This window comes from Mustela erminea, chromosome 7 (genome assembly GCF_009829155.1).
Source record: "Mustela erminea isolate mMusErm1 chromosome 7, mMusErm1.Pri, whole genome shotgun sequence".
Classification (NCBI taxonomy): Eukaryota; Metazoa; Chordata; class Mammalia; order Carnivora; family Mustelidae; genus Mustela; species Mustela erminea.
This window is the reverse complement of record NC_045620.1, coordinates 67365883-67379802: the sequence shown is the minus strand read 5'-3', so window position 1 is coordinate 67379802 and position 13920 is coordinate 67365883. Positions and strand designations below refer to the sequence as shown.

Below are 13920 nucleotides of genomic sequence, written 5' to 3'. Positions count from 1 at the left end.
TGGAAAATATGCAGTTTATAATGAGAGGTTGAATTTGCTCTGTGCAATAACTTTTTTTTTTAAGATTTTATTTATTTGAGAGAGAGAGAGAGCGTGCGCACACACAAGCTGTGGGGAGTGGCAGAGGGAGAGGGAGAAGCAGGCTCCCCACTGAGCAGGGAGCCTGATGCCGGGACTCAATACCAGGACCCCAGGATGATGACCTGAGCTGGGGGCACTTAATCATGGAACCACCCAGCCACTCCATTCTATAACTTTTATAACTGCTGTTCTGTGGGTTATGACTTAAGATATATTCAGAATAATGCAAAAGCTAGTGCAGATAGAAACCTAACATCTGTATGCAAAGTAAACCTAACATCTGTATACTGATTCAGTGGAAGTGATAAAAACAATATTACTGTTTTGCAGAATTATATTGTAATAATATAAAAATCCAGTCAACCAGATTTGTCTCTAAATCTCTAAAATTGGAGGACTGAAAATTTTTATTGTACTGTTAATAAAAACAGTGTAATCTAAGAGATACTAACATTAGTTTTGAATTTTATGTCACCAGAAAGAAGGAAAAAATCACGTTTTGGGAAGAGATTATATTTCTTGAGTTGTTAATTTGTCTGAAAGACGGATATAACCATCTAATCAGTTGTCTCTCAAGAAATATTTTAGTTCTAAAAAATTTGGAAATGGTTTCGGTAAATTCTAGGTGGTCTCATTAAATTCAGAACAACTTCCAAGGTATATTCTGGAGAAGTTTGCTTTGTATGATTCAAACCCTTTTTTTGTTTGTTTGTTTTTGTTTTTTTTAACTTGTTTTTACAACTACTTCTCTTATTCAGCATTAGTCTGTTTCTGTAGGTTACTAGGAATTCCCTGAAAGGACGTAATAATGTAAACTTTAATGTGTTTTAGGTTTTTTAAGCATTCAGTACAATATTTTATTAATTTCTGCCTTCATGTAAAGCAGTGATCCTCAAAGTATAGTTCTTGAAGCACCATTTCCCAGAAACACTAAGATATTACATTTGCAAAAAGGGCCTTCAGTCGAAGGAGTTTGGAAAATAATAGACAAAAGTTTTTATTCAACAAATCTATTTACTTTTGGATGTTTCAGTGCCTGTGATATATGAATATGTCTCCAGAAGGGGGATATATATGATTTACAAATTTACTTGATATTAGACTCCTTTTTTCCTCAGGACATCTTGACGATTAGTATTTTGATAAAGGCTTCATTAGAGAAAAGTGAATTCTCTTTCATGCTCTCCTACGTGGGTGTATCCTATGTGTACATATATAGATACATAGGTATCTGTGGGTCGACAGATATTTTGTATATATTGTCTACTGTGTGTATGGAATGTATGTATATATATTATAAAATATAACATGTAGTATGCATTATAAAATATTTACATTGAATCTTATTTTGCTAAATTTGAGTCTGATTCTTAACTCATTTCTGAAAATTTTTATTTTAGATGGAGAACAAAGCAAAACCTAGATTATTGTTTTCTAATGATGTATGCTCAGGAAAAGGGAATATATTACATTCAGGTAAGTATGGTTTGTCCTGTAATGTTTTTTCACACTTTTAAGGAAAAAGTAATATTCAGAGTCTATGTTCATTGAAACAGAAAGTTTTGAAAGTGTAAGCCTTTTAAGATGTATAAGATTATAAAAGTATATCAGAGAGCAGAAAGGTCTGTCACATCACAGTCACTGATAATGTGGGTTCTGCTGTTCCGTTCTCTGGTTTAGCACAAACACTAGCTTCTACTTAATGGTGTGATGGTGGGCAGGTCACTCATCTCTTTGTCTCTTTCCTCTTCTCCTATCCCTCCATCTTTGCTCTCATTCTCCCTCTCTCCCCTGTTAAAAAGAGCTAAGGTTTAATGACTTGGCAAACTTTAAAGAAGGATTTTTTGATAGGTGTTTTTTTGTTTTTGTTTGTTTTTTTAAGATTGATTTATTTATTTAGTTGACAGAGAGTGCGAGAGGGAACACAAGCAGGGAGAGTGGGAGCACTGAGCAGGGAGCCCAAAGTGGGGCTTGTTCCCAGGACCCTGGGATCATGACCTGAGCTGAAGGCAGACACTTAACAACTGAGCCACCCAGGAACCCGGATTTTCTGATAGTTTTTTTGTTGGTCTTACAGTAATACAGTTTTCTTTCTTCTTTTTTTTTAGTGGTACAATACATGAACATTTATATTGAAGATAGTATAACTGACGTTTAGCTATAATGGTCTAGCTTTTAGCAGCGTGGCTCAGAGAACAAGTCTGTAATGATACAGCTTTTAAGTTAGCCAGGTAGGCAACAACTTAAATAATTGTAGGAGGTTCTTATCTCTTCCAAAGCTCATTCTCCTTAGTGACTTAAGCTTAAATTTTACAGTTGGAATTGAATCTTTATTTCATCTTTATTCCTTGTTCAAAATGCAGATACCCCTCAGTGGCGCAGCACACTAAGCCTGTCAGTTACTTTTTTTTGTTGTTTGTTTGTTTTTTAGCATAAAAAGTTTATTAGATCTTTCCCTAAAAGGAGGTTTTTAAAAATTTTTTTTTATTTTTTATAAACACACAATATATTTTTATCCCCAGGGGTACAGGTCTGTGAATCGCCAGGTTTACACACTTCACAGCACTCACCATAGCACATACCCTCCCCAATGTCCATAACCCCACCCCCCCAACCCCCCTCCCCCCAGCAACCCTCAGTTTGTTTTGTGAGATTAAGAGTCACTTATGGTTTGTCTCCCTCCTAATCTCATCTTGTTTCATTTATTCTTCAAAAAGGAGGTTTTGATGAGAGTTGCAAGAGGCTCTGGGTCCCTGAACCAGAAAGGAAGTAAATGGTTTTGCAGCTGCTGGCAGGGGTTTGAGAGGGAAGGAAAGAAAGAGAAGCCTGCTTTTCCATGGTGGGGCAGTCTTACGGAGCACAGACTTTGTCTCCTTGGACATTTTATCTTGGGCCACGTGCATTCAAATGAGCAGGCACCCTTTCTTGGCTCTCAGGTTGGGAAATATTGATGATGATAGGGTCAGAATATAACATTGTGTATACAAGAGTTGGGAGTATAAAAACATGGTATCCTTTAAATGTCTTAGAGAAGTCTTACTTTAATCTTAAGATAATAGCTTCAAAACATTTTATTTCATGTGCCCCATATTATTGTAGTGGAATCTTGCTGTTTGTTCTAGGGCCTCTGTATATTTACACGATGGTCAAGAACTTTATAGAGGGCATTTAAAAGTGTAGTTACATTGCTTTTAAAATGGGTTTTAAATTTATCTCTAACCATAGAATTCATAGACTCTTAAAGCTTTTTTTGTGTGTGTGTATGTGGAGTATAGAAGAAGTAAGCATTTAGGAAATTAACAATAGGATAGGGTGAAGAAAGAGGATAACAGGGGTGCTGGGTGGCTCAGTCCGTTAAGCATCTGCCTTCGACTCAGGTCATGATCCCAGAGTCCTGGGATAGAGTCCCATGTCGGGCTCCTTGCTCAGTGGGGAGTCTCATTCTCCCCTGCCTGCTGCTTCCCCTGCTTGTGCTTCCTCTCCCATTCTCCCTTAAAATCTTAAAAAAAAAAAGGATAAAGAAAACTTTGGTTAAGCAGGGTGTGTATATGTGGTGTTAGAAGCACAGTAGCTATGAACTGACACTTAAGACACACTTCACACGTCGTACATTTTTCTTTCCAACTTAGGCTTTACACATACTTACTCATTTAATACAACTCTTTTTTGCAAGAACAAGATCATACTGTACCTGCTGTCTCATAGCCTGTTGTACTGTTGTTTCACTTATGGTAGACACCTTAACAAGCCAGTGATTACAGGTAGGAATACTTTTTAATCACTTATTGAAGTATCATTATTCAGATATCATAATGACCTTATTCTTGGTCATTGAGATTGTTCCCAACTCTTTAGTTGTGTCACAGATGAATCCAGTAAACATCCCTGTAATTGCCCATTTTCTCAAAAATTATGCCTCCAAAAAGGAGTTGCTTCGTATTGAAGTCTTCACATGATTTCATATTATATAGAATTCTCTCTAGTTCATTATGAGCTACAAAGTGGGAAAAACAGATTAGCCTGAAAAGTCCTCAGTTTAATATTGGTTTTAACTATTTGTGAAGGATAGAGTTCACCCAGCAAAATGGGGGAGAATTAGTGTGAGGAAGCAAAGGGATTTAGTACAGACTTGATAATTATGCTAGGTGTGTGTCTTCATGTTGCGTCTGCTGAGGTGTAGCCTACCCAGGACTTTGAGAGAGTGCTTTTAATAAGGCAGCCAACTCTATGGTCAGCACAGGCATATTCCTAAAGGAGAAAAAAAAAAAAGGCCACCTGTTCTGGTGTTATGTTTATGGCTTGGAATGAAGTTTCCTGTCACAGAATCTCACACTTTGGTAAAGTGCTGTATCACAGCTGACTTGGAATTCAAGAGTGTCTTCTAGAATGCTGTTGGGTGTTTCCTGCCGAATCGTGTCACAATGCCCATTTCGTGCGTTTGTCCCAGCTGTAGTGATGCTGACATTAATCAGCGGGCTTGGTGGCCAGCCTCATCTCTCCTCCATGTAAAGCTCCCCAGCAGCCACTCCCCCTATGATTTCTGAAATCATTATTTTTCCCCAGATAAGTCATTTCCTTAGAGGAGGCCAAGTGATAATTTTCTAATTCTGTAACTTGCGATGTTCTTAGAAGCTGAGTTTTCGTGTAAAGAACTTTCCCTCCTTGTCTGTTTGGTTACCTTAAAAAACAGTTCACTAAGGAAAGGCAGAATAAATGACTATTCTTTCTCTTCATTAATTTTTCTGAAGTTGGTATCTGAGAAATCTCCAGTGGTGGTCATTTAAAAAACATTATTGTGAACTTACGGATTTTTAAAATAGATTTGATTTGCCTCAGTCCTTGCAATCGCTATTTACAATTGGTACATCAGAAACGAGTGGGATATTTGCAAATGATAGTACAGACAAAAGGTTGATATCCAGGACCTATAAAGAACTCCTAAAGCTCAACACACACAAAACATAATCATATCAAAAAATGGGCAGAAGATATGAACAGACACCTCTCCAATGAAGACATACAAATGGCTGTCAGACACATGAAAAAATGTTCATCATCACTAGCCATCAGGGAGATTCAAATTAAAACCACATTGAGATATCACCTTACACCAGTTACAATGGCCAAAATTAGCAAGACAGGAAACAACATGTATTGGAGGGGATGTGGAGAAAGGGGAACCCTCTTCCACTATTGGTGGGAATGCAAGTTGGTATAGCCTCTTTGGAGAACAGTGTGGAGATTCCTCAAGAAATTAAAAATAGAGTTTCTTTATGATCCTGCCATTGCACTACTGGGTATTTACCCCAAAGATACAGATGTAGTGAAAAGAAGGGCCATCTGTACCCCAATGTTTATAGCAGCAATGGCCACGGTCGCCAAACTGTGGAAAGAACCAAGATGCCCTTCAACGGACGAAAGGATAAGGAAGATGTGGTCCATATACACTATGGAGTATTATGCCTCCATCAGAAAGGATGACTACCCAACTTTTGCAGCAACATGGACGGGCCTGGAAGAGATTATGCTGAGTGAAATCAGTCAAGCAGAGAGAGTCAGTTATCATATGGTTTCACTTATTTGTGGAGCATAACAAATAGCATGGAGGACATGGGGAGTTAGAGAGGAGAAGGGAGTTGGGGGAAATTGGAAGGGTAGGTGAACCACGAGAGCCTCTGAAAAACAATCTGAGGGGTTTGAAGTGGCGAGGGGGTGGGAGGTTGGGGGAACCAGGTGGTGGGTATTAGAGAGGGCACGGATTGCATGGAGCACTGGGTGTGGTGCAAAAATAATGAATACTGTTATGCTGAAAATAAATAAAAAATTAAAAATTAAAAAAAAAATCAGTGGGAATCTTTTCACGTTGGCTCATGGGACGCCTGGGTGGCTCAGTTGGTTAGGTGTCTGCCTTCAGCTCAGGTCATGATCCCAGAGTACTGGGATCGAGCCCCATATCGGGCTCCCTGCTCAGCAGGGGTCCTGTTTCTCCTTCTGCCTGCCACCCCTCTTCTTTGTGCTTTGTCTCTCTCGCAGTATCTCTCTGCCAAATAAGTAACATCTTAAAAAAAAAAATTGGTTCTTATATTCCTTCCATGTAAGTCCAGCAATCTTTGATCACTTCTTTGCTGACTGGCACAAGATTTGCACATTTCCTAGAATCAGTCGTTTCTCTTAAGGAGTCTTTTTCTTTGTAGAAGCAAATAGTATTTAGGACCACAATCTGGGTGCATGAGATGCTCATTGCTCTTAAGATGTCTTTGCTTCTGGGCCTTTTAGCAAAGAGAAGAGTATTGTATTTCTTAAGGGGAAAACTACAAGCTCATATTGATAGTCCCAAGTCTAATGAAGATTTTAGGGCTTTGTTTTTAATAACATTAAAAGTCTTGGTTTTTAATAACATTATCCTATTAACATAATTCTTTTATTCTACAGTATGTCTGAAATAGTTTCAAAATAGTCATACCAGTATCACTACTAACTCTTAGACTGCTGAATGCTATTTAAATTTTCTTTGTCCTTTTTTCCCTCCTGTATCCTAATATGGATATCTAGTAAAAATTCTGTGTTTGAAAGCCACTGGAAGAAATTCTTTATACTCTTTGACGATGCTGCCAAATTGATATGAACCTTGGTTTAATTGTTTCATTTCATATTCAGTTTTTAGGAATTTTTATCCTTTTTAGTAATTAAAAAAAAACTCCAAAGTCAGAATTGCATAAACTAAGATATACAGAAGTCTCACTTTCACTCCCATCACTCGGTTTTCTCCCTTCCTTATGGATAACCACCATTAGTTTTCTTTCTTTCTTTCTCTCTCTCTCTCTCTCTCTCTCTCTGTCTGTCTTTTTAAGATTTTATTTATTTGAGAGAGAGAGCATGGGGTGGGGCAGGGTATGTGGCAGGAGAAGGAGAAGTGGACTGCCCTCTGAGCAGGGAGCCCAGTGTGGGGCTCCATCCTAGGACCTGAGATCATGCCTAAGCAGAAGGCAGACCCTTAACAGACTGAGCCACCCAGGCACCCCCAGTTTTTTTTTTTTTAATTTCTTTTTTACTTAAAATTAAGCCAAAATGTAATATATAAAGTCTTCCATATATAATATTCTAATATATAATGCTTGGTTTCTGATAGCACATTTGCATATTATAAAACAGTATTTTACATCTTGTTTTTTAGCTTCCCTCTGTGAACTAGTGATCACTAGTGAGTTGTAAGATTTTAGTTCAAGACCGGCTCTTGCCATGCCAAAACACCTATGTCACAGAAGCACATATGTTCCTAAAAATCCTGTACCTAAGGGTTCATAGCAGCTTTGTTTGTGCTAACGAAAATCTGGAAATAAGCCCGATGTTCTTCAGGTGACACATCTCTACCACAGACATGGAATAATGAAAAGAAACAAACTGTTGATACACACAACAGTTTGTGTGAGGGAACTGGGGGGACTTTAAAATCCAATCTTGAAAGCTTATGTACTGTACGATTCTACTGTATGGCATTTTTGAAATCACAGGATTGTGGAAATGAGAACAGGCTCTTGGTTACTGGATGCGGAAAGTGCGGAATGGAGGAGGAGGCTGTTGATCTAAGGAGTAGCAGTAGCAGAAGAATGCTCACGATGGAGTTGTTCTGTCTCCAGAAATTACATGGAACTAAACACGCACGCGCGCACACACACACACACACACACCCCTCTAACACACCTGAATGCTATAAGACTGGTGAAATTTAATAAGATCAGTCAATTATACGGTCAGTCAAGTGTAGTGCAGTTACACTAGAGGATGTTAGACTGGGGAAAACTGGGTGAAAGGTATTCGGGATCTCTGTATTTTGTCTTAGAGCCACATAGGAATCTACAGTTACCAAGTTTTTTAAAAAGTGAAGTTGCTTATATACAGAAATCTGTTGGCACTAATAACAAAGAGCAGGAGAAGGAATTAAAACAGTCAGCTTCCAGTTGCACGAAAAAAGAATAAAATACCTAAGGTTAAACTCTAACCAAGGAGAGGAAAACATGTCCTCTGAAAACTAAGACAGTGATGAAAGAACTTGAAGATGATACAAACAAATGGAAAGATACTCCGTGCTCATGGAGTGGAGGAATTAGTATTGTTAGAGTGTCTATACAGCCCAAAGCTACCAACAGTGCCATCCCTATCAAATACCACCAGCGTTTCCCGAACTCAAACAAATAATACTAAAATTTGCATGGACCCACAAAAGACCGTGAGTAGCCAAAGCAGCCTTGAGAAAGAACAGCAAAGGTGGAGGTACCACAATCCCAGACTTCAAGCTACCCAAGACTGGAAAGCTGTAGGAATGAAAACATGGTTCAAGTTCAAAGACAGACACATGGACCAATGGAACAGAACAGAGAGCCCAGAAGTAAAAGTGAAGTTGTTCTATGAGACTTGAGAGTGGAACAAAGCAGTTTTCCTAATTAAATGTAAAATGTGAGTTGGCAAACAAAATGAGTGTACCAACTTTTAAATAGGCCTTTGACTATTTCAACTACATCTCTGTGCATGTAATTAGTCCCAATCCTGTTTTTGAAGTTACCTATTAGAAAAGTTTGTAGCTGCCTGATACTAGGGATCATCTTGGCTTTGGGGGAAGACGGTGTTTAGGTTTGAGTGTGGGCCCCTCTTCTTTCAGAGGAAAGTAAGGTGTCAGTGTGGTTCTGTGCTTTGTCTAGTTTCCCCTCCAGCTTCCCTAAAGGAGGCATAGAACATGTCTGGAGGCATAGAACATGTTTTCGCCAATGTATTCTCTCGGGTTAGTACACAATAGAAGGCTCAATAAAATATTTGGTAAAATATTTGGTGGGTCCATGTCCTGTCTTTCCAAATACTCCTACTGTTTCTTCACAGGGTAAGACAAAGAAAGCTTGTAGGATTTAAATACATGAAAAAACTTACGTATAAAGATAAGTGAAAATTGCTTAGCCCAGATAACTAAAAGTGAGAACAGGAAAAAAGTAAGTAAGTAAGTAAGAACAGGAAAAAAATTTTTAGGGTATTAAAATCACCTTGTGACTTGGAAATTTTTATGAGAGGAGATCCTGGGGAGGAAGTCTTATGCATGTACTTAGTCCCTGATCTTTGTCAGCTCCCAGTTGAATTGGTAAAAACTCCAAGCATAAATAACACATGGTGCCGGTGGAACATATGGGGTTAACTGGCACTCTGAATTGCCACAGTTTCTTAAGTATCTTGAAGATATCATTTATTTGTTTATATTGCTTAACAGGATATTTATTTTAGAGAGAGGGAGAGAGAGCAGGGAGAGGGGCAGAGGAAGAGGGAGGGAGACTCAAACAGATACCAGCCCCTGCCCCCCACCGGTGAGCACAGCCTGAAGCGGGGTTCGACCTCATAATCCTGAGACTGTGACCTGAGCTGAAATTAGAGTCAGACACTTAACCAGCTCATCCACCCAGGGGCCCCTGAAAATAGCTTTGAAAACTTCAAAAGTGAACTTTCCGGAATCTGTCCTACAGAAATGAAAAGCACTAATACGTAAATATAAGTAGATTTATTGCATCATTGTTTGCATTGACAAGAAATGAGAAACAAGCTGGATGTATGTTTACAATGAGGGAGGAGTTGACTGAATTGTTTAAAGTTGATATCATGGAATATTAAGCATCTACTAAATATTTATTAGCCTGGAAAGATATTCATGATATAGTAAGAGGAAAAGAAGACAGTGTGCTAATAAGATCCTTTATTTACAGAAATGGGAATGGGAACCTGAGTACAGATGGGTCTTTTTGTGCTGTGTGACCCTATAGAAGGCATCAAGTGGATGCACACCCAACTTTTTAAAAAAAAAATTATTTTTTTTTTTAGTTTTTTAAAGATTTTATTTATCCATTTGAGAGAGAGAGCGAGCGAGCATGAGAGGGGAGACGTCAGAGGGAGAAGCAGACTCCCTGTGGAGCTGGGAGCCCGATGAGGGACTCGATCTTGGGACTCTGGGATCATGACCTGAGCTGAAGGCAGTTGCTTAACCAACTGAGCCACCCAGGTGCCCACCCACCCAACTGTTAACATTGGTTACCACAGCTGGCAGGCTGGAGGGCAGAGAAGGAAAGCTACTGGCTTTTTGACTTAGCACATGTATTATGTAAAAATTTTTTAAGAATTTAAAGCCTTATAAAAATTCTTTTCCTTTGAAAAGTAGAAAGGGTAGTGTGAAATCTTGTTGGGCACTATGAAAGGACCAAAAAAGGGTATTCATGGAGTGGACTGATTTCCCACAGTAAGGGAGTGGTTCAGGCGACTTGCTGTGTGCCTCTTCCTTTTGTTTTCCTCATTTTCTTTAAAAAAAAAATTTGTTTTGGGCACCTGGGTGGCTCAGTTGGTTGAGCAACTGCCTTCAGCTCAGGTCACGGTCCTGGAGTCCCGGGATCGAGTCCCACATCGGGCTCCCAGCTCCATGGGGAGTCTGCTTCTCCCTCTGACCTTCTCGCCTCTCATGTTCTCTCTCACTGTCTCTCTCTCAAATAAATAAATAAAAATCTTAAAAAAAATTTTTTTTGTTTTTATATTTTCATCATTTTTGACCATTTTTTGATTTGCATTATGAAGTATGCTTGAGTTTTCTTATAAGAATGTCCTTTTATCTGAATCTTTTCATCTCTAATTTATTAATCTGATTGTTCAACTTTTTTTAGCTTGAAGATGATATTATTGTCAAACAAAATTACTTTAACACTATAAAAAATTTTGCACTTCAACTTTCTTCTGAAGAATGGATGATACTCGAGTTCTCCCAGCTGGGCTTCATTGGTAAGAATAGTGTCAGATTTATCTACTTTTCAGAAATAACTGTGACTCTTAAACTAATTTCTTTTACCTTAAAATTGTCTTTTTTCCCCTGGAAATGGATTGCTTTTGAGGAAATTGAATTTTAGGTAAACTTCTGCATATGAAATGATGAAAGTCAACCCAAAATAATATTTGGATACTTCTGAGATTGCAGTATTTACTGTGGAGTACACACACAGGGCCAGCCATGGTCCCGAGCATGTCTGATTTCTTCTCTGACCCCTCTAGTCGCTCTTTTAGTGCCCAGAGCTCTAGTAGGATTGGGGTTCTTTTAAAAAGAATGCCACACTTATGTTTTCTAGTATGAATTCCTGGTGTTTGATGTAGTCCTTGAAGTTCTTGTTCTGGTATTAATTTGTATTCACTTGTTGCTTTCATAGACTAATTAAGGTGCTCATTTAAAATATTTTTTCCACTAAAATCCCTAAATTCTGTAATTAAAAAGAAGATATCGAAAGCTGAAGAATTTCAGGAAGTTTACAGATTTTAGAAAAACACCTAGAGAATAACGTTTCACTTCTTGTAGCACTTTAAACCTTTAAGTATTAGAGGCTGGGCCTTTGACCTTGTTGGTCATTTATCTCAAAACTTAAGAATCAAAAAACATCTTTACTTGTGAAAGTAAAGAATTAGGAAACCTTGTTTTTCTGCAGTTACTGATTCGGTTAAATTTTTTTTTTTTTAACCTAAACCTAAAAGAACCTAAATTTCCTTTTTTTTTTTTTTTTTTTTTTAAATGGGAAGAATTTTAATAAGACATGAAGGAAAAGTCTCTGACTTGGTTCTTGAATCCTTCGAGCCAGTAGCTGAATGATAGATTTTGTAATGGAGAAAGTCAGGAGTTCAGAAGATCTGTTTATCCGCAGGTGACAACTCAGAATGTTTAGCTAAAGCAAGTTTGTTTGCTTTTGACAAGACAAGTGGGGAAGTTACTCTTCATGACTTCTGTTTGAAAGCACAAGCTTTTATATATTTGTTGTTAGATCTCACTTATTTAAGCCATTTTGTTGGTTGGTTTCTTCATAACAGCTATTGACTGAGAATTTTTTTTTTTTCCAGGTAAAATGTTTCAAGCACCAGACCTCACTCTGATTGTGGAATTCATATTTATGTTCTATAAGGAGAAACCCATTGATTGGCTCTTGGACCATATACTCTGGGTCAAAGTCTGCAACCCTGAAAAAGACGCAGTAAGTTGATTTCTTATGAGGGTGGATATAGGAGTGCTGCCAAACGTGACTTCCATCTTAGGTCTATCATTTTGTTCGTGTTCATTCCATGACCAGCTCCTGGGGCCACGTGCTCCGGGCTCGTGATAATTAATATACATAGTTTAGAAATGCCACCTTAGGCTGGGTTGGAGAGAGGTTTGTTCTGGTCTCCCCTGTATCTGTTGGAGATAAGAGTCTTTCCCCTTCCTGACACCCAGGTGGTACTACGAGATCTAATTAAGGGCTAGCTGTCAGTTAAGTGCCTGCAAACCCTTTATCACTCCAGGGTCCTTGCTCACTACAGTGTATCCTCTTGCTCTATAAAGCCTGTGTACTAAGGTCCAGATCTTGTAGAGAATCACTACATAGTTGGATCCTCACCCCATCCAATTCCACCCCTCCCCCGTAACACACCCTACAGCATCAGTTACCCTGAATAAAACCATGCTTTCTCAGTTTGAGGGATACTACCTCCTACCAGGGGAAGAGGCTTCTTTTCTCTATCTTGTGAAAGTGACTTTCAAGAAGCCAGATAGCTGAATGAAAGCAATGATATTTGAAGTGCTTGCTTGCTTCTTGAATTGACAGAAAATCCCTAAATTAGAGGGACTTTCAGATAACAGTGGAAAATCCCTTAAATCAGTGAAATCCACCTTTCTTCAGTTTGCTGATAAATGTTAGCAGTGTCATTAGGCTCTGGTATTTCTGTGTATTACTGTGGGCTATAGATGTTCTCTTGTCTGTCCTGAGTTGGGGTTATTTCAGCTTTCTTCATACTTTGTCATTTTTCTTTTTTCAAATACTTTGGGGACAATATCCAATATTTTGACTTGCAGTGGCAAGTCAAAAAGCACTTTTTAGTATATTACTTGCAAGAAACCAGTATTCATATGCTGACCTTTGGGGTGATGGTAGCAGGTAAATGAGTCAATGATGATTTTTGTCTTATCGTGTTATTTCCATAGAAATCTTGTTGTAAAAAGTAATTAGCTATGTTTTCCTTGTCCAATTAGAATTGTACCTCTGGAAAAAAAATCTTTTTTTTTTTTTTGATGTAAGCATAAATGTGAATACACATTCTTAAAAATAAGTCATTTTCTTTTTTAATTACTTATTCATGAGAGAGAGAGAGAGAAGCAGAGGGAGAAGCAGGCTTCTGAGGAGCAGGGAGCCTGATTCGGGACTCTGGGATCATGACGTAAGCCGAAGGCAGGCGGTTAACCGACTGAGCCACCCAGGCGCCCCCCAAAATAAGTGATTTTTGACATGTAGTAACAGGAAGTCTTTATTATGGGAATGTGTCTTTACAGTGATGACTTAATATTCATTCTAAAACATTCTAACAAACATTTAATTTGACTTCATGTCCTTATTATCTAGAACAGTTTGATCATGCTACCTGCCACTTAGTTTTTAGGACACTGCCTTCTGGTGTTTGTAAGCTATTGTTACATTCTTTTTTGTCTGTTTGTTCTTAAACCACTTTCTTAGAGCAAATCATGGAACAGAACCAAATAGCAAAGTAGCTACTTTTCAACAATGATTGAACATATAAATTGATTTGAACAACTTTTATGATGTAAGTCCTGACCTGTATTTTCTTTGTGATTTACAGGCATTTTTATCGTAGGACGTAGGAAAATTCAGGTGATCGTTTCACTCCTACAGTATACTTGTATTCAATTGGTCCTCTGCAGTATTTCATCTCCTATAGGGTTAGCTTCTAAATGAGTCTGGGAGGTGAGAATCTCTGATAGTAGAAATTAAAACCATTTATTTATTTTTTATTTTTATT

The 13920-nt window shown here is 38.2% G+C and overlaps 1 protein-coding gene across 8 annotated transcripts in view; it reads left to right on the top strand.

Annotated features, from left to right (window-relative positions):
• MGAT4A (alpha-1,3-mannosyl-glycoprotein 4-beta-N-acetylglucosaminyltransferase A) overlaps nucleotides 1-13920 on the top strand; it is a 151238-nt gene that overhangs the window by 120707 nt on the left and 16611 nt on the right. For all 8 annotated transcript variants that reach the window (XM_032352003.1, XM_032352009.1, XM_032352007.1 and 5 more), the window contains 3 exons: nucleotides 1482-1557; nucleotides 10761-10875; nucleotides 11974-12104. In XM_032352003.1, the coding sequence (XP_032207894.1) occupies nucleotides 1482-1557; nucleotides 10761-10875; nucleotides 11974-12104 (322 nt within the window). The remainder of the gene's footprint in view (nucleotides 1-1481; nucleotides 1558-10760; nucleotides 10876-11973; nucleotides 12105-13920) is intronic.